This window comes from Clupea harengus, chromosome 24 (genome assembly GCF_900700415.2).
Source record: "Clupea harengus chromosome 24, Ch_v2.0.2, whole genome shotgun sequence".
In the NCBI taxonomy this organism is placed as follows: Eukaryota; Metazoa; Chordata; class Actinopteri; order Clupeiformes; family Clupeidae; genus Clupea; species Clupea harengus.
This window is the reverse complement of record NC_045175.1, coordinates 4,256,629-4,284,566: the sequence shown is the minus strand read 5'-3', so window position 1 is coordinate 4,284,566 and position 27,938 is coordinate 4,256,629. Positions and strand designations below refer to the sequence as shown.

Genomic DNA, 27,938 nt, shown 5'->3' with positions numbered 1-27,938 from the left:
TCACCCTGAAAAGTGAAAACACAATAAAGTCTCACATTTGATGTAGTCCGTCACTCTTAGAGCCACATCGGGGTAGTCTACGGTCTGAGGCCCTCGGTTGAAGTGAGCTTGGCGGGATCCAGCGTTGGCTTGCTCTCCCTTGGGGCCCTGGGGCCCTGCAGGACCGGGAGGCCCTGGCGGTCCAGCCAAGGCGCCACTAAACTTATGACCTGCAGGTCAACACAGATGCATCAGGGACAAACCACTCAGAGATGTTAAGGCCTTAAACTAAGTACAAGTACATGTGGCACCTTCCCAGTGGCTGACAGAGGTGAGGTGTAACTCAAATCTCTGCAGAACTTTGTGGGGGGGAACAAAGTGAATTTGGGTGGAAACATTGACTGGAGTGAACCACTGAGATGGGGGACCACTTACTGTTGAAGTACTTCTCGATCTCGGTCTGAATGCCCTGGTATTCATTTGAGGCGTAAGACACCAGTCCTTGCCTCTCTGAGCCGGGCGGCCCCTGAGGCCCAGGTGGACCTGGAGGGCCAGGGGATCCCCTAAGACCAACAGCTGAGGAACAGAGGCAATAAAATAGGTACTCTAAGGACGAAGAGACAGGTGTCATCTTCATACTACAGCAGAAGGGGATCATTCTACGTAATTCATTAGTTCAGGCCGTACTGATCGGTTGAATCACGTTTAAAATGCCATAATGTCGGTTAGGTTTTAGTGAAAATCAATAACCAGGGCCAGTTGTCACCATATGACACCAAAAGGAGGAATATACTACTACCTCAGAGAGTAGTGGCCCATCCCATTCATTTTTGTTATTGAGTTCTTATTAACTATGGCTGAATCGTTTCTGAAACGGCATAATTTCCTTCTCTGCAACTGACCACTGACCATTAGAGCAAGTCATTTAAGCTCTGAGCAATACTCTTAATATTAACAATAGTAAGATTGTTGTGGAGGTTGTATCAACACTGCCAGAGAAGTAACACTTACTGGTCAGATAGTCTTGAATGTTCTCCAGGTCTCTGGGAGCCTGGCCAGGAAGTCCTGGTGAGCCAGGAAGCCCAGGAGGTCCAACTGGGCCTTGGTGTCCTTGAAGGCCCTGGAAGTCTGAGTCTGTAAATCAAACCAGCAATGTTATCCACTGGCTCAACTTCAACAGCACATCATTTAAGCCAGGAGCAGCGCAGTACTGGTTATGAATGTCGGAGTACAGGGCTTGTCATATCATAGATGAAGCCACACCTCAGTAACTAATATTTAGTTGTATCTGTTCTATATGGCTTCAGTTATGTGGTTTGTACATGTAGCTAGAGTGCTAGACAAAACCATTTGTTGCTGTATTTTGTATAGGGAACTTGTTTACCCACTGGATCTGTGGCAAAGCTATGTTCGGCATTACATTGGTACCTATTCCAGCAAGGTCCAACAGAATGTTCCATCAGAATGTACAAAAAAACGTAGTACACGTGTTTCATTGAGAGGTACGTTTGTGTGGCTCTTACTCCGCAACAGGGTGGAGAGATCGAATAAGGTTTGTCCAGGCGTTCCTGGAGGACCAGGAGGCCCAGGAGGTCCTGGCCTTCCAACCATCCCACGCTCTGCCCACACAAATTACACCCATGTCAAAGGTCACAGCCAACAGAAGTCTACAGCACAGCCAACATGCACATTTTATCATTTCAAAGGGATTGACCCAGTAACACTAAACATGGCAATGCTCTGATTTTGAGGGTTACACAAAGGCCAAGGCTAGAAAAGGAGATGCAGGTGTGAAGACCATCAATGGAGAACTGAATCATCAAAGGATCCCTTAACGTTTTGTAAGTAGGAAACCCTCCAGTGCTGAAGTTCAACTTGGTGTCTCTGTCACAAATTAGTGTACTATAGTATTGAGTACAAGGTGCAAAAAATAACAGAACACATGTCCATCCCTGACCAAAGATGGACAGTTCACTTCACTTGGTCCCCGGGCGCTACAAGCTGCCCACTGCTCCTGGGGGGTCCTTGAGGAAGGACGGTCCAGGATGGGAAAAAGCAGAAAATAAATTCACCGCGACCACAGGCCTACCTGCGTGTGTGTGTGTGTGTGTGTGTGTGTCCTGTGTTGCCTCCATATATGCACGTGTGTGTTCCAGTGTGTCGTGTGTGCCATTAAAAACCTGACAAAGGTTTTAATTATATTATTATATTGGGCATTTTTGGGGGGAAGTATGGGTGGAGCCTATTTGACTGACAGCAGCACTAACCATTCAGCATGCTGAGGACACGTGCAGCCACTTCCTGTGGGTCAGTTGCTCCATAGGAACCTGCACCAGGCGCAGCAGGGGTACCAGGCAGACCAGGGGCACCAGGCGGACCAATCAAAATCCTCCTCACATCTTCTCCTGCACCAAGCAAAGACAGTCAGACACAGTCAGACATGCTTTGAGAATATGGAGCACAACGGCACATAGACTAGACTAGACTAGACTTCCTCCTGGACTGGACTGGACTGGACTTTCTCCTGGACTGGACTGGACTGGACTGGACTGGACTGGACTGGACTTCCTCCTGGACTGGACTGGACTGGACTGGACTGGACTGGACTGGAATTCCTCCTGGACTGGACTGGACTGGACTAGACTAGACTGGACTTCCTCTCAGTTACTGTACACTGGGTGTTAACATCGAATCGGGGTAAGTAATGAGCATGTTGTTCAGAATACACAATGGTTGAAGTTAACACCTGCACTCCACTAAAGACTGCCACATTGTGAGATACACTGATGCAGGGGAACCTCTGCACAAACCAACGAGGTACCTGTGCAGCCTTTGCATCCTGTCCTGCCAGTTACATAATAAAGAGGTGACTACCCATCTGGCTTCCACAATAGGAATAAAGTCCAGTTCCTCCCACTCGCACCCCTACTCCCCCTTTGGTATCGGCTGTCCTTTGCATTGAGTAGGTAACAGGCTTTCAGGATGACTGTCAATTTCAGACGGCCACACCACACTTACTCTGCATAATGGAGATGATGTCGTTGATGGATGGACTGCTTCCACCACCAGGGGCGCCGGGCGCTCCGGGGCTTCCAGGAGGACCAGGTGGACCCCCAGTGCCTGCCCCTGACACCCCAAAACAAAGAGTCATAGCATCACACACATCCCCTCATAAGACTGAAGGCAAACAGACGGGAAGATGAATTAAACTTGCATTTTGAGGAAAGTGGATAAGAAGGTACTGTTACATAACAGATTAAAGTACGGGAGCAAGAGGGACTGTGATCAAAACAAAGTAAGATACTACTGATCTGACTTACATCCAATTCGAGAATTCACATTTCTCTTTTGCACTTCAGATGTTGATTTAATTAATTGAATCCTTATGGGAATGAACAACAGCAGGCCTCAGCTGATACTGTGTTTCTAAAATGTTGAAATATTTCACTCAAAAGTCACCAGAAGAAGTCAACAAACTTAGCCCTCCACTGAATCGTGTTAGAGGTTTTAATAGCTGACAGTAGCTTCAGTCCTACTTTGAATGTAGCCAAGGACGCGTGCAGCTACTTCCTCCACTGAGGTGTCTGCAGAAGAACCAGGAGCTCCAGGGTATCCAGCAGGGCCGGGGTCCCGGGGTACCGGGGCTCCGGGGGGCCCCGCCAGGTAGTTCCTAATCCCGTCACCTGACAGAAACACATCACCAGGACATGAGCAGCGCAGAAGTAAACACATCACCAGGACATCAGCAGCGCAGACGTAAACACATCACCAGGACATGAGCAGCGCAGACTTAAACACATCACCAGGACATCAGCAGCGCAGACGTAAACACAGTGAGCCCTATTGGGAGCACTGCCCAGGGTCAATCACTTAGTGAACATAACTACTTAATTTAGGAACAAATTAGTTAATATATTAGTGAATATAACTAGCTGATTTAGCAACAAATTGGTTAATGTAGTTCATTTGAGTAGCTAATTTAGCAACAAATGAGTTAATGTGGTTAATTTAACAGTGATTTAGTTCACGCAAGTAGTTAATTAAACAGTATTGAGGTAATTGAACACTCATTGGCCCTCAAAAATAAAAAAGGTTTCTTGCATTTCAATTCCCCATATTTGTTCATTATTTGACTGGACATTGACGCGACCCTTTTCCCCCTCTCTTGGTGGGGCAAAAGGGGCAGATATGAGTTCATGCCACTCACTCTGGAGGTATTCAGCTATTTGTTGGCCAACAGATCCAGGGTCTGTCAGACCCGGAGGCCCTGGTGACCCTGGGGTTCCGGGAGGCCCTGGTGACCCTGCTGACCCTGGTGACCCTGGGGGGCCGGGTGGACCGGGTGTGGGTGATCCTTGATCTGAGGGAGAAAGAAAGACGGGGGGAGCAGAGAAAAAGTGAGACGAAGAAAGAGAGAGCCTTGTATAAAAAGGCCGTAGCACAAAAAGGTGAGGTGGTACACTTAGGAGAATCCGCAGGATCTTCTAAAGTGTTCCTGAGGGAACTTACTGCTTGAATAACCAGGGATTCCAGGGGCACCGGGAATACCAGCTTCACCTGGTGTGCCAAGACAATGAGGAACAGATTTAGGAACGACAAGAGAAAGAAGAACAGAATGAGATCAGAACAGGTAAAAGAAGAGGAGGACTCGTCAAAGACAAATGGGAGAAACAAGCGAGAGAGAGAGAGAGAGAGAGAGAGAGAGAGAGAGAGAGTTGGGAGATTAGAATGTTCAAAAGCAATTCCTCTAAGCTTCCATTTTCAAAACTTCTTGGGATATGTGTGTTACATTCTTATACAGTCCCACACAGGACATGAAACCACTGACCTCTAGGACCCTGTGGGCCTTCTGGACCATCCGGCCCCTCCCGTCCCTGAGGTCCCTCGGCGCCTTCTGAGCCCTCTGGGCCTTGGGATCCTGGGAGTCCTGGAGGGCCGGGCTGCCCAGGGACACCTGCATGAAATAAAAACCCAGTGCACTCAAGAGACGGTTTACAATTAAAGACATTTGGTGCTCCTTTCTACAGCGGAGATAAACTATTTTAGACGACGAGGCATGATGGTCTTTCATGAAAAGCAGCCATACAAACTGATCTAAATACATTGCTTTCATTCTTCCCCTCCATCCACACACATGAATGAGATGAATTCTGAGTCACTCACCAAGGCCTGGCTCTCCTGTGAATCAAGGAGATCAAAAAAAGTCAATCAGTCAAAAGCAATCAAACAGCACATTATAGAAGAAAACAGGCCTCTCAAAAACCAGGTCTTCATTAAATGTGTTGTGCTGGGCAAAGGCAAATAATTGCAACTATGAGGTAGACAATGCCAGTGTAAACTACTGCACCTGTACACAGAGTGTGATATAAATGATGTCTACTTAAATCCCAAACCTGGTCCCTGGCAGTAAGAATCACATGGCTTACCCCTGTATCCCTGTGGGCCGTCCTCGCCTGCGCAAGAGAGCAGAATATATGATTGCAATGCAATCGACATCATTCTTCAATGCAATCAATGACAAAACACACCAACACAGAATAGGCAGAATCAGGGCATATTGTTTGCAAGTGGGTCTCTATCGTTAATGAATTCATGGAACCATATGCGTCACACTATAATCTTAAACGATATTTTCAACAGTTCAGGGCCTGATGTGCTTAGTAAAGCCAATAAAACAATTTGCAATGACTATCTCGCTAGTGCTTTAGCGGGATTACACTTTGTACCAGGCTTTTCAGTCTCTCAACAAATTGTTACTTTTGTTACATAAGAACCGTTAACCATTCATACGTCCACTGATCTGGAAAGTTCCACATTCTTGGAAGATACATTGCTCAGATATCGGACCTCTAATATAGCTTCATTACACCTTCATAACAAACACATTTTCTATGGATTCTGTAACCTCAAAAATAAAAGACGTATGCTTATACCTTTTTCCCCTCAAAAAGAGGAGAATTACTACAGATCTACTTCTATTTCTTTTTAATAGGTGTCCCAGTCAGATTTCACATTTCATAAGAGCATAAATATTAAACAGGGAATGTGTGATTGTTATGAGACTTACCTGGCGCTCCCCTTGGCCCTTGTGGACCAGGAGGTCCTGCAAAACAATCAGGTAAAAAAAACATCTCTTAACCACTAGACACCACCACCTACACACACACACACACAAAACCGCATTGTAGCAAAATGAAACAGAGAGAGACAGGGTGAGAAAGTGTGTGTGTGTGTGTGTGTGTGTGTGTGTGTCTGTGTGTGTGTGTGTTGTGTGTGTGTGTGTGTGTGTGTGTGTGTGTGTGTGTGTTTGTGTGTGTGTGAGAGAGAGAGAGAGCACTCTTTCAGGAAGATATTGCTCACCTGCCGCAAAGGTTCCTTGGTTCACCTATTTTTGCCAGGGGGACCAGGTATTCCAACACCTGCGAATTACAGCAGTGACTATCTGACACACAGCTCACACAGACCGCTGAAACCAGTGTTTTATGACAATCATCTGGACTTGGTTAAGAGCCTCATTCATTACCCAGGGAGATGAGCTAGTGAGCTGTTAGCTAGTGAGCTGTTAGCTAATAAGCTGTTAGCTGGTGAGCTGTTAGCTGGTGAGCTGTTAGCTAATAAGCTGTTAGCTGGTGAGCTGTTAGCTGGTGAGCTGTTAGCTAGTAAGCTGTTAGCTCACTTTCCAGCTGGAGTGAAAATTGTATTGACTGTAATTATATTCACAGGGTATGAACAATTGTACAATAATCTGTAATTGGCTTGTGTTTAAGTGTGTCTCATGACTGTTCACATCATGCCTGCTCACCTGGCTCTCCAGGTGGCCCAGCAAGTCCAGGAGGACCCGCTTTACCCTCACCTGATAAAAATGAGACACAACATGTATGTAAACAAACAAGTCCACACGTCCACAAACAGTCTGAATGTGTGACAATAAGCACAACAGTACTTGTCCATTCATTCTATAGAAACACACATCTAGTACATTATTGTATTCATTGGTTATGTGGGAGGTCTACATGACCTGTAGCGATTTTTACCTGGAGAACCAGGTGGGCCTGCGGTTCCAGGTGGGCCGGGAGGTCCAGGGGGCCCTGGCGGGCCAGGAACAGGTGTAGCTTCTTGTTCTGGTTGGAACCAGAGAAGATATTTGTCTTAAGGTGACAAAAGCCTGTATGAATGTACTACAGGCCACTTTGTACATGATCGTAGTAGTAAACACAAAGTTAGCTCTTGGTATAACTTTGTTCCATAACATTACTTTGAAGAAGCCTTCCTTCCTTCAGCTCAAGCAAGCACAGCGTGGTATGGGGATGTGCAGTACAATTAAAGGCATAAGCTGTACTTTGGTGTGGTGTTTACCTGGTCATGTACCGAACTGTAATGTATATAGTTAGACATAGTTCAGTGTAGTGTACTAGACAGTAGTGCTGTATAGAGGTGGTATTGTGTAAGTCAGTGTATTACACCAGGGCATCCTGGAGTGGTTTGTGCGGTGTAACGCAGTAGATTGTTGTGACATGACGCTGAACACACTGTAGTAGTAACGTTCAACAGCGATCAGGAGAGTCGTTTTTTTTTTCAACACTCACTCGCAGCATCGTTGTCTTTCCCGCTGCTCTTCGCTGAAACTCCAGGCTCACCGTCATCTCCTTTCCCTCCCTTCTCTCCTTTTTCACCCTTCTCTCCTTTCTCTCCCTTCTCTCCTTTGGCTCCTGTATCACAGCAGACAACACGCCTCACAGTTATCACATGCTTGCCAAGACGCCCACAAAACACGCGCCGTGAAGACATGCGTGCGTTCGACTCGATTTTCACGGCTTTGCTACTCATTGGTTTGTATGTTTGGTGTTGCGTGTTGAAAATGTCAGACTGGGCTTACCGGCTTGGCCAGGAAGCCCGGCAGGACCGATTGGACCTGAGAAAAGATTAGACGAAAACACAAACATTCACCACCCAGAGACACACCAGCGGAGAGAATGAAACAAGACAGCAAAACAATAAAAACATATAACACATCTATGCATTAACTAGTCAACTCTGTTAGGGATAATACATAGTCCGTCGGTTAGTATCGGAAAATAAATCCCGACGGGACGAACAGGACCCCCGACGCGCAGCGGTCATTATAAAGAAATATCAGACCTCCGAACGTCGGGGTGGCCCATTCAAATCAATGGAACCTTTTGCAGCATTCTGAGTAGCCGTATAATAAGTATATATAATTATATGGCTACTGTTAGTCATGTTAGTCACTGATACAGAACTGTCTGTACTATTGAAGCTATGCAGCTGACACATTGTTTATGACATTGCATTGGACGAGTCTCTGACCTGACAAACCAGGGGGACCGGCAGGACCAGGAGTTCCAGACGGACCTGGGGGTCCGGGGATGGCTACGGCACTAGATCCAGCTGGGGTTAGAGAGAGGGATGGAGAGAGAGAGAGAGAGAGAGGGAGAGAGAGAGGGGGAGGGAGAGAGAGACAGAGAGAAAGAAAGAGAGAGGGAGAGAGAGAGAGAGAGAGAGAGGGAGAGAGAGAGGGAGAGAGAGAGAGAGAGAGAGAGAGAGAGAGAGAACAGAACATGACTTCTTTATAACTCATCTCTCAGTGGTAACGTTTGAAATGTGCTGAGGTGGGAGAGGTGTAGTAAGGGAACCTTTTCCATGGCTATGCACAGAGAAAGATATTTTCACTCCTAGACAACAAACTTATGTGGGTTCTCTTTGTCCTCTGTGTCAGGTCAAAGGTCAGGCTAACAACCACCAATAACATGTTTTCAACGCCCGGTGGCAACATGGCAAAATGGCTATAATGTTTTGAAGGACGTCAGATCTACTTTGCATCTGTCCGTATTAAATGTGCTCCAAATTATATGACTGTACTGTACAGTACACATCAATGCTGGTTTTAATATAGACACAATTAGCATTTTTATAATAATCAGCATTTTATGGGTTGAAAATAGCTCAACACGCCATCTACTGAAAACAATCATCCTGAACCTTGCAAGGCCGATGCAGGGTCAACCTTTTGGGAGTTCATCTACGTAATGAAAATGGCGGCCCACCTCCTCCAGCCCCCACCTGTTACTGTGAGTCTCACTTTCATTTGCTGATTGGGACTCATCATTCACAGTAGTTTACACACCACCACCCACCACCACCACCCACAATTACCAGCACCACTCACTGCAGTGGGTGGACTTAGGCTAAGAGCTGGGGGTGAAGTTACACTTTCATTTGAAGAGTTTCCTATGCAAATGGTAAATGTGTGTTGTGTGGTACATCAAGATAATCCTTCTTACCTGCATTAACAACTCTACCGGGTTCCCCAGCTTCTCCTGAAGACACAAGTAAGCAAGGCAGTCACGTATATTAGTCTGTGGTACATTTCAAAACATTTATAACCTATTTATAAGCCTGTAATAATGCAACACGACAAGCTGTGTATAACCTTTGCTTCCAGGCGTTCCAGGAATTCCTGCCAGACCTGTGAATGAGGAACACCATGAATGGGCAAGTTTTTTCCCTTACAGTTGTGGATAACACAAGAATAAACGCTGAATGAAAAAGTGCAGATAAAGCCCTATATACCTGGAGGTCCCTGAAGACCGGGTGCTCCTGAATATCAGACGCAGGACAGGGAATAAGAGTAGGTACATTTAGTAGCTTTAGAGTACAAACTAACATCTGAATTCTTTAAATGATTTTATACCTGTTTGTTCGCTTTAGCGTTGTAAAAACACAAATCTATAGTAGTTTTGTCCCTCACAGTACCCTTAACATTATTATATTATATTGTGAGGCTTTAGGATACAGATTGAGCGACATTTGGATTTCCTGAACAATCAAACTGATATTATTATTACACTTTTTCCCCCTTTCAGCTGTGTAAAGCACACATATGCAGTAGTTCCATACCCCTCACAGCACCCAATCGCCACCATCATCAATAAGGACTTATAGGTCTCAACGCTTTGGTCTGAGTATCATGAACATGCAGTACGTACCTGGTGCTCCTGCATCTCCCTGTGAGCCCGCAGGTCCTCTCGCTCCTTGCGACCCGCTTTGTCCCTGTTCACCTTATTGATCAAATAATTACAATTACTAAACGCATGGGATACAAACATTCACAAATTCTGATATAGAAGGATTAATCTATATAAAAAACATGATATTAACTCACCATTGTTGTCATGCGATTTTATATTAACAAATCACCCCAAGTCAACCCAAACAATGAGAATACATTTGAAATCGAATCCGAAATACTACTCTGCAACCACTACATTTCAAATATTTCATAAATTACGATTAGAAATTAGAAAACATTACAAAAAGGATCATGAAACACATGTATTTAGACTGAAATGGCTGCTAAAATCTGGCTGAACGGCATCCAAACTCATGTCAAAGCAATGCCCCGCTGCCGCCCGCTGCTGTCTGCGCTGTTAGTGTTTGATTGGGCTCTTGGCCTCTCACCTCGGGGGCCTTTCTCACCATCAGCACCAGGAAGGCCTGGAAATGAAAACGAATGAGTGTGAGAACACAGGGAGGAGAGAGAGAGAGAGAGAGAGAGGGAGAGAGAGAGAGGGGGGAGAGAGAGAGAGAGGGAGAGAGAGAGAGAGAGGGAGAGAGAGAGAGAGCAAGGAAGAGAGAGAGAGAGAGAGAGAGAGAGAGAGAGAGAGAGAAAAAAAGAGAGGAGAGAGAGCAAGGGAGAGAGAGGTGAGGAAAGGAGGACAGAGAGAGCGAGAGAGAGAGAGAGAGAGAGAGGGATATAGAGAGAGAGAGGGAGAGAGAGAGAGGTGAGAAAAGGAGGACACAGAGAGAGAGAGAGGGAGAGAGGGAGAGAGAGAGAGAGAGAGGGAGAGAGAGAGAGGGAGAGAGAGGTGAGAAAAGGAGGACACAGAGAGAGAGGTGAGGAAAGGAGGAGAGAGAGAGCGAGGGAGAGAGAGAGAGAGAGGGAGAGAGAGAGGTGAGAAAAGGAGGACAGAGAGAAATAAAGAGACACAGAGTATATGCAGTGACACAGACACAGACAGACGGTGGGTGGGTGGGGGGTTCATATGAACAGATGGGCTTATTGGTTAAGGTTATTAAATTAATAAAAATGAAGACATCTGTGTCCCCTCAGAGTGAGTGAGTGAGTCTTCTTATCATTTAATAATGACACCATGATGCTTGTCGGAACGAACACATTCAGTATCATACCTTACTAATTTGATCTGTTAAATCCACACATACACACACACACACACACACACACAAACACACACACACACACACACACACACACAGTAGATCTATCATAATGTACCAACTGACTATCCACAGCGCGTCTGTGAACACTCACCGACAGATCCCTTGGGTCCTTTCTCACCAGGTGGTCCTTGTGGTCCAGGCTGGCCTGGCTCGCCTGAAAAAAGAAAAAGTACATTTAGTGAAATTTAGTGTCATGGTTATCTGCATTGTGGGGCTGGATGTTGAAAGTGGTATTTATACTGTGGCCACATGAAAATACACCAAAGGTGAACACATTTGTATGACAGTGTACTCATTGCATAGTATGCTAGCATGAACTAATTCCCTGGAGTTTATTTTTTATACTGCTACTATTCATCAGGTGCATCTGCTATGTGCATACTTCGATACTCTGTGTTTTTCCCATGTCAAACACTTCTCCTTTTCGTGGCCACTTCCTCAATACTGCTTCTGAAAATATTCCTTGCGAGAATATGCGCATGAATTTGTCCGAGAAATCACACACATACCTCCTGCACCTCGAGGTCCCTTCTCACCAGCATCACCTGATCAGAGTCAAGTAGAACAGTGTTTCTTTAGTTGTTAAGTCATTTTTTAATTAAAAAAAATTCTAAATCATCCTAAAAATATGTGACTTCACCACTCATAGACACACCTTTGTTTCCATTAGGACCAGCGGGCCCTTTGTCACCTGGGGAAGACAAAAATATAAAATATTAATTTCCTCTTTAGATAAACACATTCATCCTTCTCAACCATTACTGTTAGTATCATGTATTACCCTTTGACCCTGGTTCTCCAGCATCTCCACGGAAACCTTGAGGACCAGGAGTGCCTGAAAAACATCACAGATTAAGACCAGAGCGGTGTGATGTTGGTAGCGCTGTTGGTGTTCTAATTATTATAACATTTATTTATGAATACATATTGCAACATAAATAAACATAAACATTAAAGGTTAAAGGTTATAGGTTATAGGTTATCTTACCTGGAAGACCGGGGGCACCATGTCCTCCTGCTTCACCTTAGTTAGGGACATTTAACAAAATTGTAAAAAAAAAATACATTTCATTAAATCCTTTAAATTGTACTAGGTATAAACAACATAATCTAAATTAATATAAAACATAACCTATATGGTAAGATTTATTGAGACATTCATTTTAGTTATAGACAGGAAAAGATGTTAAATTCCTTGTGATATTGGCTCGGGACTTCCCACAGCGGCCTGTCACATGCAAGTACTCATACCCAACAACCTAGCCTACGTATTATAACACAACAGGGTACACTACAACCGTCAAACCGTTATTTATTAATACTTAACAACAACAACAACAACAACAACAAAGATGCCTTTGTGAGTGGGCACCTTCGCCACAACACCTCAAGAAGACTGGTGTCCCAGACCCACCCCCCTCCATCCTCACTATGGGTTAATTCACATGTCCCCAAGTAGTCTGTGAGCACCTCAGCCATACCACAACCACTAGCACACTTTTTTAGCAGCCTGAGACAACTCCTTTAAAGCTCCTTTGAGTGAGCGTCCTCAAAAACCAAAATCCAGTAGAAGCATCGCGGTTGATTTAGCAATGAAGCCTCTAACACCTATCTCCACTGATCTTGTGTGAGCTTGCTTTCCTCTGCTTCTTTCTTTCTAAATGCTTCCTCAACCGCATCTTCAAAGGGAATCGCCAACTCAATAAAGTAAGCAATGTGCTCACGCTCAGTGTGCCTTGTGCCTTGTGCATGTTGAACCACTTCTAACGGATTCCACTTTTTTACCTTTTTTCACCGCTGGCGCAGTGTTCTTGACTGCTTGAACTCCTCCACCAAGCTGGTCATTTCCTTACACAGTACTTAGACAACGTGGTACCCCAAGCCATCTCCTAACTGCTTTATTCTCTCAAATTCCGCTCTCTCAAACCTCTGATATAGCAACTTCATACACAGTCAAAAGCCCCCGTATTCATGGCACAAGCCCTGCACTGTAAACATCACAATTTCAATTTACCAGGCAAGAAGGTCTTATCAATGGTATTGATAGCCTTTACAGTTGATTCTCTAAGCTCTGCAACCTGTCCTTGGTCACTCAATGTGGAATTGTACCATCTGCCTGTTGTAACAAGCTTTTCCCCCATTTCTCGACAATAGAAGGAATCACCTCACCATCAATATAAAGACTCTCTTCTATACGTTTTCCTTCACTGATTAATGTTGACATAGCTACTAATGAGTCAAATGTATTACATAAATGTTTAATTTTGTCATTGAAAATAATTCGGATGAATAAATGAAATGGAAAATGACGATGATGACGACGAAAGTTTTACCTTTACATTTAGACATTTACATTTAGTCATTTAGCAGGCGCTTTTTTCCAAAGCGACGTACAAAGGAGAGAAACCTTACCTTTGGGACCAACTGGACCCACTGGCCCAGCAGACCCTGGAGCACCTGGTTCTCCTGAGGAACCTGATAACAAAAAAAACAACCAATTCCAGTAAGAATCAGCAGAACATGTGTATATCTAATATCTAAGTATCTAAGTATTTGCATTTAATAAAGAACTGAACATGAAACTCATTTGGATTAACTGAATCCATGGATATACTTGGATTGATTTGTGTGATTGATTCTTCAGCCATTCCACCTAAAATAGTAATTCTTTACTTTCAGAGTCTGTGCTAATCTGTAGTGTACGCCATCTGCTGTAATGGGGAAAATGGGCTTATTTCATTCCAAAATGCACGTTCTTGAATCTCGAAAGATTTATTGTTTTGATTTGTTTCCAAATAAATTGCTGCAAAATGGGCCAAGGCTGTCTGTTCCCTAGCGAATGCGTATTTGTTTCTCTATTTCTGACACTCTGGTGTTTGGCCCCATCATTACTGCATTTCCAGCAATAATTCTGTTTTATGGTCCCAAAAGTGCAAGCATACGCACAACCACCTTTTGGAAAAAACACAAACACAAACTCCACATTTTAGTTCCAGAGAATGCAGGACCTCCCTGACTGGGCCTTGGATCTCAATCCTGGACGGATGAGTGTGAGTCTTGGCATGTGATGCAGGGGGGAACCCATGAGCCCAAAGTGAGCGACCATTTTGGGGAAAGCTCATTTCTTTCAGAAGTGAAGCTGATGATAATTCAATTAAATTTTATTTATATAGCGCCATAACAATACAATTGTCTCTAGGCGCTTTACAGAGCCCAGAGCCTGAACCCCCTTACTGTTACTGTTAGTGAGTCTGACCTTGATAACTCTCAGTAAGTACGTCTAACCCCCTGTGCTTTCTGTGTGTTGGTTTGACCTCTGACCTCAATCCATCCTAAATTGTGATGAGCTGTCTGGTAGTGATATACTGTACCTCTCTCTCCTTTGTCTCCGATGCCTGGAGGCCCGGGCTCCCCGCGGAGCCCTGCTGGTCCCTCTCGGCCCCTCTGGCCAGGCGGCCCGTCAGCACCTCCTTCACCTGAACACACACACACACACACAACCACACACACACACACACAACCACACACACACACAACCACACACACACACAACCACACACACACACACACACACACACACAACCAGACACACACACACACAACCACACACACACACAACCACACACACACACACACACACACACACACACACACACACACACACACACACACACACACATGCACACAACCAGACACACACACACACAACCACACATGCACTGAGAAGCTGTTGGTATTAACCTCACTACTGTGTCCAGCCTGAATTAATGCTACCTATATGAGAAGACTGCAAAATTCATATATGTTCATTTTCTATATAGTATATATACAATGACAATATGTTAAGAAGTATGGCCCCTTTCACATACAGTAACATAGAAATATAAAATATAACTTTTATATATGACCTACCTTGCATGTTGAAGGGCATTAAGCCATTTTAGTCTGAAATGTATATGCAGGCTGTTTTCCACAGATTTATCACGCAAGTAATGTAAATGATAAGCGTTGCTCTGGCTACCGGAATGGCGCTGCTGGTTACCTGAAGATACCTGACTGGCTCAACCAAGAGCATTATAATTACCCTGACTTCTATCAGGTGTGCTGGAAGTAGGGATAGACTACATAGAGATTTCCAGTGCAGGGGTGGCGAGGGGAGGATTGAACATTCCTGTATTACACTAACCAGGATATGTGCTGGGCAATTCATCAGGTTCAAGGGTAAAAACTAAGCTCACCTTGACTTCCTTTGGGGCCTCTAGCTCCTTCCTGTCCAGAATGCCCCAGCAAGCCAGGAGGACCTGAAGGAGAAAAAAATCAAGGTATGGAAAATCAATTTTCCTTCAGATTTTTACATGTAGAATTTGATTGGCATAAACAGATAAGATAGTCCTTAAAAGACAGGCTACAGCATGTTTATCCAGCATGAAATTCCTATGTTCTTACCTGGCATGCCAGGGAATCCTGCTTCTCCTGGGAACACAGAACAGAACAGTACGTAGTGTAGCAGATAATGACTATAAAGTTTAGAATGTGGACATCAGAGTTATCAAGACTTTATCTCCATCTAGTTATGTTTACTGCCAGTATTGCCGAATCCACTTCTAGTTCATTCTGGTAGAATTTGATTAAAGTTTCCCTTAACATTCTGTACACAACAAGAGGTTCTTTGGGAAAACCTGTCTGAAACAATTTGTACTGTAAAAAAAAAAGAGTCAAAAGAAAGCCCAATTCACCTTTAGCTCCAGGAGATCCATGTTCACCTGAAACAAGATCATGCTTCTTTTATGATCAATGAAAAAAACAACGTGTATACTGTATATATATATAGAATACCTGTCATCATATACACACAGGTGTTGTGTAGAGATGATGTGTGTTGTGCAATAAAAAAACTGACGTAAGTCAGCCTTGTTTGTTGTTTGTTTGTTTGTTTGTTTGTGTTGTTTGTTTACCTTTAGGTCCAGGTTCTCCTCTCTCACCCCTCAGTGAAGAGGCTAGGGAACCTGAAAACAAAATAACATTGACTGATTCATTCAATCATTCATTCATCGTTTATTCATTCACTTCTATTGACTGAGTCAGTCATTCACTCAGTCATTTATTTGTAGATGGATATGTGGGTTCATGCTTGGTTGATCCATTTGTTGCTTAGTTTGATGGATAGTTACTTGGGTTATCAATATCTTGGGTGTTTCCCTGTATGCTGTATTGATCTCTTCACTAGCCAGTCGAAGGACTGCTTATTTGATAAATGTACTGTTTGGAGACACTCTCCAGAGGCCAGTTAGTGTGTCTATTAAATCAACTATAGTTTTAATGGAGTCATACATTGTCCACCATTGATCGCCTTTTGACAGCATTCTACTGGGAACTGACTTGTTAAATATAGCAGAACCCATAAACATGATGGGCGTGTTGGAGGAAATCAATAGAGGCGATCGTCTTTCATTGGCCCCTATGAAAATCACACACTGCGGAACCGATTAGAACGTAACGGCACCTCGCACTGACTCGGACTGTAGCTCCGCTCTCAGCAGGTGCTGGATGGTTCTCTGCAGGCTGACCGGGTCCACGGCGCCGGCGGCCGGGCCCTGGGCGGGACCAGAGCCCAGGTTGATGGTGTTGTCCGCGCGGACGACGCCGCCGCCGGCCCGCTCTGCGTACGCCGTGTCCAGCGGGTCGACGAGGTTGACGGTGGACGAGGAGGACGGAAGGCGGCTGCTGGAGCGGGCGGAGGAGACAGAGCCGCCCTCGAGCGCGTCCACGCGGGCTTTCAGCTTCTTCACGTCGTCCGCTGACAGAAGAAGGAGGAGAATTTAAAGAGAATTTCTATTTGTATTGGTCCCATTTTGTGTGTGTGTGTGTGTGCGTGCGTGCGTGCGTGCGTGCGTGCGTGCGTGCGTGCGTGCGTGCGTGCGTGCGTGCGTGCGTGCGTGCGTGCGTGCGTGCGAGTATGTGTTTGTATACGTGTGTGAGTATGTGTTTGTGTACATGTGTGAGTATGTGTTTGTGTACATGTGTGAGTATGTGTTTGTGTACGTGTGTGAGTATGTGTTTGTGTGTGAGTGTGTGTGTGTGTGTGTTTGTGAGACTGAGGGGCGTCTACCCAAAGCGATGAGGCCACACAGGAGGCCCAGTGACAGGAGGGAGAGGAGCAGCACCCCCAGCAGCCACTTCCACCAGGAGCAGAAGGCCAAGGCTCCCGCCCCGTCCTCATCCTCATCGTCCTTACGGATCTCTGGCCAGAGGAGCAGAGAATGGCAGTCAGGCATTGATACCCAGTGAATGAAAAACGCTTGAAAATGTTCCTTTTAGGAATTCTATTAACATGAAATGTATATCAGGTTATTAAGAAAAGAGGATTGATTTTGATTGATTTTAGTTTTTATTTATTATGTTTGTGTCATTTATTATTGATAAGAAAATAACAATCTATAAAGTATCATAATTTTATTTATTTATTTATTTTATTTATCATTTTTAGCAATCAATTCAAGTTTCATAAAACGCCTAAAAATCTCCCTTTCTGAATAGTAATGAAAGAAACAATATGAAGGGGACTTTTCGAGCCGAAAGAATACAATACAATAAATAAACAATTATAGTCGCAATCGTTATCTATTTCATATCTTTACATGGTGAATTTGTAACAAATAGAAAGTCAATGGAATACTAATGTCTTTTTGAATGAAACTCATTTCAGTAGCTGGAGAGGGTGAAACTCTACCTGCATAAGTGGCCTTGTCCTTAGTTGCTGCTTTTGTAAATGAAACTGAAAAATAAAGGATATAAATAATTTATATATAAATGAAAATAAAGGATATAAATACCTCAGAAGACTGAGAAAGTAGACGAAACAAGAAGAAGAAAGAAAGGTTACGATTAACAAAGTTGTACAAGAGGAGAGTTTATTTTTGAAAAGCTGAGAGGTTGATTTTTTTTTACTTTTAAGAAAAAAGATTTTAAGATTTGAAGGCACAAATGCTCACTGCTAGTGTCAGCTTTAGCTTTAGTCTCAGACGTTCTGGACACCATCATCTTCTCCCTCTTCAGGGAGTCCTCAGCGTATGAGCCTGCACACCCACACACACACGCGCACACACACACACACACACACACGCACAGATACGCACACGCGCACACACACACACCCACACACACACATACGCACACGCGCAACACACACACACACACGCACACACACACACACACACACACATACACGCGCAACACACACACACACGCACACACACGCACACATACAAGCACAAGCACACACACTCACACACATACAAGAGAGACAAATCACACACACATGAGTCAGGCATCACACATACACATGGACACACACACACACACACGTGAGTGAGAAAACACAGATACTTCTACTGGTGGTGGATACTTCTACCCATATCAGTGCAAACACCACACTGACAGAATACATGCCAACACACACATTATGTGATTCCTTACACAAATACCACTAAGATGCTGACATGACAGTGTAAAAACAGAGAAAAGGAGAGAGATAGAGACACTCATTCACCATTGGAAATGGCGGTGAACTGCTTGCCGCTGTCCTTAGACATGATCAGACGTTCAGTCTCCTTCTTCACCGGCGCGTTGTCCTTCTCCAGCAGCATGAACTTGAAGTCTTTGGAGAAGACGTCGTCACTGGGCGTAGGGCTACTGGGCACCACTGAGAAATCAACGGACACACACATGATAACATAACTTCAACACACGGAAGTGACAGGTCTTCTGCTTACGGACACACACATGATAACACAACTTCAACACACAGAAGTGACAGGTCTTTCTGCTTACGGACACACACATGATAACACAACTTCAACACACAGAATTGACAGGTCTTCTGCTTACTCTGCTAGAGGGTTTCTCAATCCTGCACACCTAACTGAACTTGATTAACAGTACACAACTGATAAGGAGCAACAATTACAAAGCACTTCCCATGTGGAAAAGGTCTGTGAAAAACATACAGACATCACACCTGTCACGTACAAAACTTGCAAGATACATTTGTGATAAAGAGCTTGCATATACTGTACATGTCCATGCCCGTCAACATGCAAAGTAGGTCATATATTATTTCTATGTTACTGTGCAAGGGGCAATACTTATGTGTGTTAACACACTGTTATCATATATACTATATATAAAAATAAATGTTTGACTCTTCTTCCATATGGGTTAACTACTTTGATTTCAACCAAGCACACTACAGTGAAAACTTGGGAAAAGTCTTCTGTAAGGTACTCGAGTAAAATCAATGTCAGAAGACATTCCCTCCATAAATCACCTGCTGTGGTGGACATTCCAACGCTTCCAACATTCTTCTGAACGCCGTACACTGCAAAACACCATTCAACATGAACGAGATGTACACACAACTCTATTCCATTAAATTTTATTTATATAAATAATAATAACAATAAAATTGTCTCAAAGAATATAATCAAGCAGCAGAATTACTGCTACAAAACAACTATGTCTTCTACACATTCGGGGCAAGAAAACTCTGGTTCCTAAGACTTCAGCTATATGTCACCTGTGTCTGTCTTGTTTACCTGTGTGAGCACCGAGACCATTTGCAGTCATAGCGCCCCCGGTGGTGGCCGCCAGGTTATTCTGCATTCCATAGACTGTGTGGTGAAAAGAGTCGTTGATGCTGTGTTTGCAGTACATACTTGGAAAAACTGTACAACATGACTGGATGATATTATTAAACTGTGTGGAGGGAAGAGCAATTCATGTTATCCATTTGTTTTTTGCACTGATACTTGTGAAAATAAAGTATACATTATTATTAAAACTTCAGAGTTTTAGAGAGCATGATATAGTCATATATCACTAAAATTCCCTATACAGTATATATAAATCACTATAAATATCAGTAAAAGTGATACATCACTAAAATATACTATAGGCATCATATGGCCAGAATTCAGTTTTACAAGTGAGGATCTTAAACACACCTTCTAACAGAATATTACACAGTATGTAATTAACAGGCTGACTGTTAATGATGGATTTGTATAAGGGACACTAGTAAAGGAAGCAGACCTGCATTGGCAGCAGCGAGTCCAGCAGTCATGGAGGGGGCATTCAGGGTCATGTTGTTTTGGAGGCCAGAAACTACAAATCCCAACAACATGGACCAGTCAGGACGTTTAATCCAGGCACACACACTGCGTTCCATTTATGTATCCTAAAGGGCTTTAAAGCCCCATAGAGTTGTCTAAGGTGATGCATAACCCAGCTTCATTGAGAGACACATGGTAGATATTTTAAAAGGACTTTGGCACTAATCACTATGAAATTGCAAATAAGATATCTAGCCTTCTTTAAGTGTAATCACTACAAAACTATTTTGAAATGACTACCATTATGAGAGATGTCAAAGTTGTTACTCTTACAAAAAGACCTGAGCTGAAATCTGAATCAGCTATTTTAACTTACTTTAACCCATCAGTCATTACAGGTAATTTCTTGCCAAAACTAACTTTTGCAAAAGGGTTTTTCTTCTCTTTGCATCTCTTTCCCCCCATGGACTAAAGGTCAACTCCAGGGAGCCTATACCACAGCTAAATCCCCTTTGCCGTTAAAGTCAGGTCCTAAGGGTCATGTCCTCAAGGTCATGACCTCAGGCTCATGCCCTCTGCCGTGCCTCCATCAGTACCTGCGCTGGCCTGCAGGGCGGTGGAAGAGCTCAGGTTGTTGGGGTTGGTGTGGTAGCCGAAGCTCCCCGTCGACATGTAGGTGGACTCCAGAGTGGAGCTGTCATACTGGACTGCAGGGCAATGAAAGGGTTAAAGTCACTCAAATGGACTGCAGGGCAATGAAAGGGTTAAAGTCACTCAAATGTATGTTGATGTTTCATATTTTATGTTCATGTCTATTTGTATGTGGATCACTGTGCATGTCATTTCTCTCCACGTCATTTCTTTGCTGCTAAGCACTTTGAGCTGCATTGTTTTGTATGAAAGGTGCTATACAAATAAAGTGTATTATTATATTATTATTAAAATGACTGATGGACAAAACAGATGCTGTCAGTGCAGTAAGACCGTCACCACTACAGAGTGGAGGAATGCAAGACAGGAAGTCAATCGCTATGTGTTGAGTAAACAAGCACAAAGGTATGAATGTGTCTGTGGGGCTGTTGTTTGTAATTGTGAGTGTTTGTTAGGTGCGTTATCTTTGGACGACCGGCACGCTACAGAGGAGCTATGACGCAACATTAATTTCTAGTTTTTATTTCTTTCTTGAAAGAAAAGACCCAGGACTGGTTGTGGCGTCACCTCAGTTATCACCAGAACACAACGCAGCCAGGGAGAGCACACTCCTGTTACACTGATGAGTGTTTGAAAGACTGAATGGATTGTATGTGCTAGCATGTGGGTGTGTGTGTGTGTGTGTGTGTGTGTGTGTGTGTGTGTGTGTGTGTGTGTGTGTGCGTGTGTGTGTGTGTGTGTGTGCTGCACCTGATTGCACGTCAGAGACGCTGGCCTTCTTGGGGATGGGGAGGGTGTTTGTCGGGGAGCGTGGAGGACTGACACTATCAGAACGACTCTTAAGCAGCCTCTTCACATCTCCCAGCTCAGTCCCTACACACACACACACAGAGGCAGAAAGAGAGAGAGAGAGAGAGAGAAAGAGAGAGAAGGATAGAGAAAATAGATAGAAAGAGAGAGAGAGAGAGAGAGAGAGAGAGAGAGACAAGACAGTGACTTAAATGAGTACATACAGTCTATATATGAATGGCCCATCGGAGAACCACAGGTAATTTGAGCTCGCTCTAGTCCTCCACATGGAGGTCACACTCACATCTTGAGGAGGGTGAGGTGCTCTGCAGTCTTGCCCGGATCTCACTCTCTGTAAGGGAAAGAAAATCAATCAGTTTGTCAATCATGGCCAGCTCTGCTGCCTACACTGTGTCCATGTAGGAATGAAATACACAGCAGTGTATGTGTCTGAATATCAGCAATGTCATTTCAGCTAAATGAACCAAATGTTTTATTTGATTTTTATTTTTAGTTTGATTTATGGATTAACATTATCCATGTCAGGATATGTGTTTTTATATATATCGTGTCAGTTTTCGGTGACAAACACAAATCGTGACGTCTTCCCACTGCCACACAACGTCTAGATGTTTTGCACTTGTGTATGGATAAGATACAAAAAAAAGAAAGCTCTGAAGGCTGGATTTTTAATCAGCCCGTGTCTCTGAGATTTTTTGGGATGTTCATGCTGAGGATGTTAGAGGAAGTGGATGTGGACCTCTGGTCTGGGTACGCCCTCTGGTGGCCGCACCTGGAAAAACACAGAGAAGAGGAAGGAAGAGCTGTCAGAGAGGCCGGGCTGGGAGATACAACACTGAGAGCTGATGTTTACATGTGAGCAGAATGCTGAACCTAGCTTTTAATTACAGACGACGAGCCTTTATGACAATCACACACACATTCATACCAAAAACTGATTTCTGCAGTCATTGATTCATGCAGATTGCTGCACACACACACACACATACACCCACACACACAATGCTGAAATACCCTGAAATGGCCTTCTCAGAAAACCAATAGAATTATATGCAAACACACACGCACGCATGCGCACACAAGCACACATGCATACACGCATACAAACACTCACACACTCACACACACACGCATACACGCATACAAACACTCACTCACACACACACACACACACACACAGATAATGCTGCATCAAAATGTGAGGCTCACCATACTCCTTCCTTGTGTACTCTGGGGACGAGTTCGTGCTTGAACTTCCTGTATGGGGGATGAGCGAGGGGAAAGACAAAACGTTTGAAAAAAAAAGGCAAAAATGACAAAGAAAGGAACATCCGCACGTCCATATGTCCAACTGAGTGCTGACTCTGTCTTCCTCTTATCAGGCTAGGGTGACTGTAAATGCTGGGATACCCTGACATGACTTCCTTTTCAGCAAAACAACAGCAACAACAGAAGGCTTATCTGTCTGAAAGGTCATCAGTACCTCGTCAGCACATGACGACCCCGAAGCATAGAAGCACAGGATAGAACCTTGGATCTATGTCGATTTAATCTCGTGCATTTTTGTGCAGCGTAGATCTCATTAGGCAAGCTATCTCTAAAAAAAATTTTAAAAAGATTTTCTACAACATCATTTAAACATATAATTTAAATGCTGATTTCTTTACTTGCAGTACTTGCTCATTTACCTTCTTATTACTATGTTTATTGTCATGCACCAAAATGCCAAAGAAAATTCCTTGTATGTGTAAACTTGCGCCTTACAATTGAATTGAATTAAACTCACTTGGCAATAAAAACGATTCTAATTCTGATTCTAATGTGTTTAATGTTTGTCTAGACCTAAGTAGGTTTGCTCTTCCTTAACTGACACCTGACTTGGACAACATAATCCACAAAAACAAATAACACCGAATTAAGCAGTGAGGACAGAGATGACTGGATATCATAACCAATCAAAATCAAGGACACTGAAAGGAAAACTGGGATGGGGGGCGACCCTTCTTCACCAACTAGATAACTGATGCTGTTCTACTGATGCTCTTCTACTGATACTGTTCCAATCACAATATCAACATTTCGAGACACACCAAAATGCATGTCGTTAATGACATCCCATTATTTTGGTATTTTTTTTTATCTCAGTCATTAAGCTGACAGTAAATTATCTTGACAAACCTCCCCATTCTTGTGTCTATTGAGACTCCACCCACTCACATCCACCCGTACCCCCCTATAGGTCTAGACACAAAAAGAAGAGAAGGAGACAAAGGGTCAAAAGGTCAGACAGCCTGCCGCTCACCTTCATAGCTTCCCGAGCGCGTCTTGAGGATCATCTTCTTCTCCACGGGGGGTGAAGAGTAGGCGGCGGAGGAGGCCGAAACTTTCCTGCCGCCCACAACACCACCTCCGCCCCCACCTCCACCCACACCCCCACCCATACCCATGGAGGAGGTGCTGTACTTGGTGACGGTCGCGGAGCTGGACCCCCCTCCGCCCGCTGTTCCCAGCGACCCCCCGATGGCAGAGCTGTACTTGGTGAGGCTGCCAGACCCCCCGCCACCAGACATCATGGCCGAGGAAGAGCCTCCGATGGCAGAGCTGTACTTGGTGATGATCCTGGAGCTGGACGTCACCTCTCCTCCTCCTCCTGAGGAAGACATGGCTGATGAAGACCCTGAGCTGGTGCTGTACTTGGTGAAGACAGAAGAGCTTCCACTCCCTCCTCCTCCTCCTCCTCCTCCTCCGCCTCCGCCTCCTGCACTCAAAGAGGAAGTTCCTCCTGAAGACGAGGTGTATTTAGTGACGGTGGTGGAACTAGAACCTTCTCCTCCTTCTTCTTCACCTCCGGTGGATGCAGAAGATGAAGATTCCTTGGTGGAGGTGCTGCTGGACTTGGTGACGGTGACCGAGCTGGACCCTCCAGCTGCTGCTGCTTCTCCTCCACCTGCTCCTTCTGACACTGAGAGGTAAGAGGAGGTGCTACCTGCTCCTGCTCCTGCTCCTGCTCCTGCTCCTGCTGAGAGGTAAGAGGAATGGCTACCCACTCTTGTGACAAGCCCCTCCAGCAAGGTGGAGGCAGAGGATGAGGACGAGGACGAGGAGGAAGATGAGCCCCCTGTGGTGGTGATGCCGGTAGAGACGGCTCGGGCGGAGGTTCTGTTGGAGGTGCCCCCCGAGGCTGAAGCTGCGCTGCCGCTCACTGTGGAGGAGGAACCCCCACCTGTGGCAGCTGATGCCCTCTCCTCACTCTCTACTGACAGACCACTGGAGGCTATGGAAGGGCCAGAGAGGGGCAGAGAGGGGAAGAAGAGATGGAGAGATGGAGAGATGATGTGTGTCTGGTCTGTGTCTGGTGTCTGGAAACAATTCAAACTTAGTTATGATGATAACACATCTTATAATAGTTATGTGTTGAGTTTGTGTAGTCATGTGTGTGTGTGTGTAACTCATGTGTTGAGTTTGTATAGTTGTGTGTGTATGTAACTCATGTGTTGAGTTTGTGTAGTCATGTGTGTGTGTAACTCATGTGTTGAGTTTGTGTAGTTATGTGTGTGTGTGTGTAACTCATGTGTTGAGTTTGTGTAGTCATGTGTGTGTGTGTGTGTGTGTAACTCATGTGTTGAGTTTGTATAGTTGTGTGTGTGTGTGTGTGTGTGTGTGTGTAACTCATGTGTTGAGTTTGTGTAGTTATGTGTGTGTGTAACTCATGTGTTGAGTTTGTGTAGTTATGTGTGTGTGTGTAACTCATGTGTTGAGTTTGTATAGTTGTGTGTGTGTGTGTAACTCATGTGTCGAGTTTGTATAGTTGTGTGTGTGTGTAACTCATGTGTTGAGTTTGTGTAGGTATGTGTGTGTGTAACTCATGTGTTGAGTTTGTGTAGTTATGTGTGTGTGTGTGTAACTCATGTGTTGAGTTTGTATAGTTATGTGTGTGTGTGTGTGTAACTCATGTGTTGAGTTTGTGCAGGTATGTGTGTGTGTGTAACTCATGTGTTGAGTTTGTGTAGTTATGTGTGTGTGTGTGTAACTCATGTGTTGAGTTTGTGTAGGTATGTGTGTGTGTGTAACTCATGTGTTGAGTTTGTGTAGTTATGTGTGTGTGTAACTCATGTGTTGTGTGTGTGGCTGCCCCACCTGTATGAAAATAATACATCAAAAGCCACAGTGTATCTAAAAGGTGTACCATAACAGAATACAACATGCCACAGACACTATATGAACATTTGAATCATGCTGTTGGCTAGTATGTTTGTGTGAATGTTGTCATATGACTTTCTCAAATTAATTTTGTATTTATTTGTCTTCTCACAGGAAGAGATGACATAGCTGGCACCGCCTCCGCTGCTTTGAGTGATGACTCTCTTCTCCGCTACTGCCCCACCTCCGCCAGAGGAGCTGCTAGAGGAAACCACTCGAACAGAACTGCTGCCGCCCTCTGGTGGACGAACGGTAAAATTACATCAAGCACTTAGAACCCAAGCCTGTACTTGAAAGTACCTGATAGGTTTTTCGCTTGACATAGGCCTAACTGCGACTAGGTGAAAACTCTAAACTGGTTCACATTATCACATTTCTAATATTCTGATATTCACATTCATATCTGGCTCATAGCGTACCATTTTTTTTTATACATGCTTAGATAAACAGTTCAAATACAACCCCTATGTATTTAGATGCGATATTTCATGACTTTAATTTATTACTAATCTCATGATGAATCCCATATGGAAATCCAAACTTACTTGGAGGTAATGAAGTCAGCCTGGTTGAAGTGGTCACTGTCTCAGTAACAACTGAAACACGCAAGGCACTCTTTATTAATACATTTTAAATTTCTAATGAATGCAGGTCATTCATTATCACCCCAAGGCAACACCAGAGGATAGTGAATCTTTGCAACCTTTACTTTGACTGTTTGTATGTGTGTATTATTGTATACTTGAGGGTACAAGTGTGTGTGTGTGTGTGTGTGTGTGTGTGTGTGTGTGTGTGTGTGTGCGAGTGTGTGTGTGTGTGTGTGCGTTTGCGTGTGCGTGTGTGTGTGTGTGTGTATGTGTGTGTGTGTGTGTGTGTGTGTGTGTGTGTGCGAGTGTGTGTGTGCGTGTGTGTGTGTATGTGTGTGTGTGTGCGTGTGTGTGTGTGTGTATGTGTGTGTGTGTGTGTGTGTGTGTGTGTGTGCGTGTGTGTATGTGTGTGTGTGTGTGTGTGTGTGTGTGTGTGTGTGTGTCATAACTGCATTCAGACTCCCTTTTCAGGCTGAATCTGTCTGTACCCCTCCGGAGCCATGTCACATACCATACAAAACTCATAAAATACAGTTTCGCCTCAACATGTTGGACAGAGCATCAGCAAGTGAATTTTATCAGCACTCACCTTTGGCAGACCCTCCTGAGCTTCCATCTGCGTTGATAATCTTAGTTGATGTTAAATGATCCATTCCATGTTAACTATTTCAAGACAAAAACATGTATGTATCAACACATACATGCAAACTATGCCAGGAATGAAAGGTCTTTAGAAAAGAAAACACAATGCAATGTCAACTCTCACCGAAGGCTTAGCAATCATTATGGGGGACATACGCAGATGTGGTTGAGGTAGCAGAATTATGTCATACTTCATAACAATTTTATACTTTAAACCAAAGAATAAAGTTGCCTTACCAAAAAACAAAAGTTTTACCTTTGCTAGAAAGAACCAAAGAATAAAGTTGCCTTACCAAAAAACAAAAGTTTTACCTTTGCTAGAAAGGCCTTTATAATCAAATGTTATCTTTCTTAGAAAAATGTTGGGGCACATAGCCTACGCAGATGTGGTTGAGGTAGCAGAATTATGTCATACTTCATGACAATTTCATACTTCAAACTTCATGACCAAAGAATAAAGTTGCCTTACCAAAACCAAAAGTTTGACCTTTGCTAGAAAGGCCTTCATAATCCAATGTTACCTTTCGTTGAAACATGCAAACAACTAAAACGAATGCAGAAATAAGATCCACAGATGTTTACCCGCTCCTGACAGGAGAGGTAATCGGTATATCAGTTCCACCTCAATGTTATCCGTCACAGAACAGATTTCTTTAAACGCTGGAAAAAATCCCCCTGCTTGTCCTACTTGTACTTGACA

The 27,938-nt window shown here is 44.0% G+C and overlaps 1 protein-coding gene across 1 annotated transcript; it reads right to left on the bottom strand.

The window, feature by feature from the left end:
* On the bottom strand, positions 1-27,249 carry col17a1a (collagen, type XVII, alpha 1a). The gene is made up of 47 exons (XM_042703411.1): positions 27,186-27,249; positions 26,555-26,605; positions 26,122-26,268; positions 24,112-25,083; positions 23,019-23,066; positions 22,549-22,581; positions 22,093-22,140; positions 21,750-21,872; positions 20,945-21,055; positions 19,833-19,907; positions 19,565-19,615; positions 18,785-18,940; positions 18,231-18,320; positions 17,969-18,013; positions 17,348-17,479; positions 16,742-17,035; positions 16,194-16,244; positions 15,975-16,001; positions 15,685-15,711; positions 15,477-15,539; positions 14,610-14,714; positions 13,651-13,713; positions 12,227-12,262; positions 12,020-12,073; positions 11,894-11,929; positions 11,748-11,783; positions 11,330-11,392; positions 10,459-10,494; positions 9,987-10,058; positions 9,571-9,597; positions 9,431-9,466; positions 9,282-9,317; positions 8,308-8,388; positions 7,865-7,891; positions 7,566-7,661; positions 7,014-7,094; positions 6,782-6,832; positions 6,047-6,082; positions 5,143-5,157; positions 4,817-4,933; positions 4,489-4,536; positions 4,187-4,339; positions 3,516-3,662; positions 2,247-2,384; positions 415-555; positions 36-209; positions 1-5 (listed from the first exon to the last, which is right to left on the bottom strand). The coding sequence occupies exons 1-47, from the start codon at positions 27,247-27,249 to the stop codon at positions 1-3; spliced, it is 4,518 nt and encodes a 1,505-aa protein (XP_042559345.1).
* Between the last annotated feature and the right edge of the window lie 689 nt (positions 27,250-27,938).

Bases quoted from the DNA above. Each gene is read 5' to 3' on its own strand.
- col17a1a (XM_042703411.1), bottom strand. From the start codon at position 27,249: ATGGATCATTTAACATCAACTAAGATTATCAACGCAGATGGAAGCTCA. The intron at 21,056-21,749 runs GTGCAGCACACA...ATTGCCCTGCAG, and splicing joins CGTCTCTGACGTGCAATCAG to TCCAGTATGACAGCTCCACT. The intron at 10,495-11,329 runs GTGAGTGTTCAC...TTTCATTTCCAG, and splicing joins AGGACCCAAGGGATCTGTCG to GCCTTCCTGGTGCTGATGGT.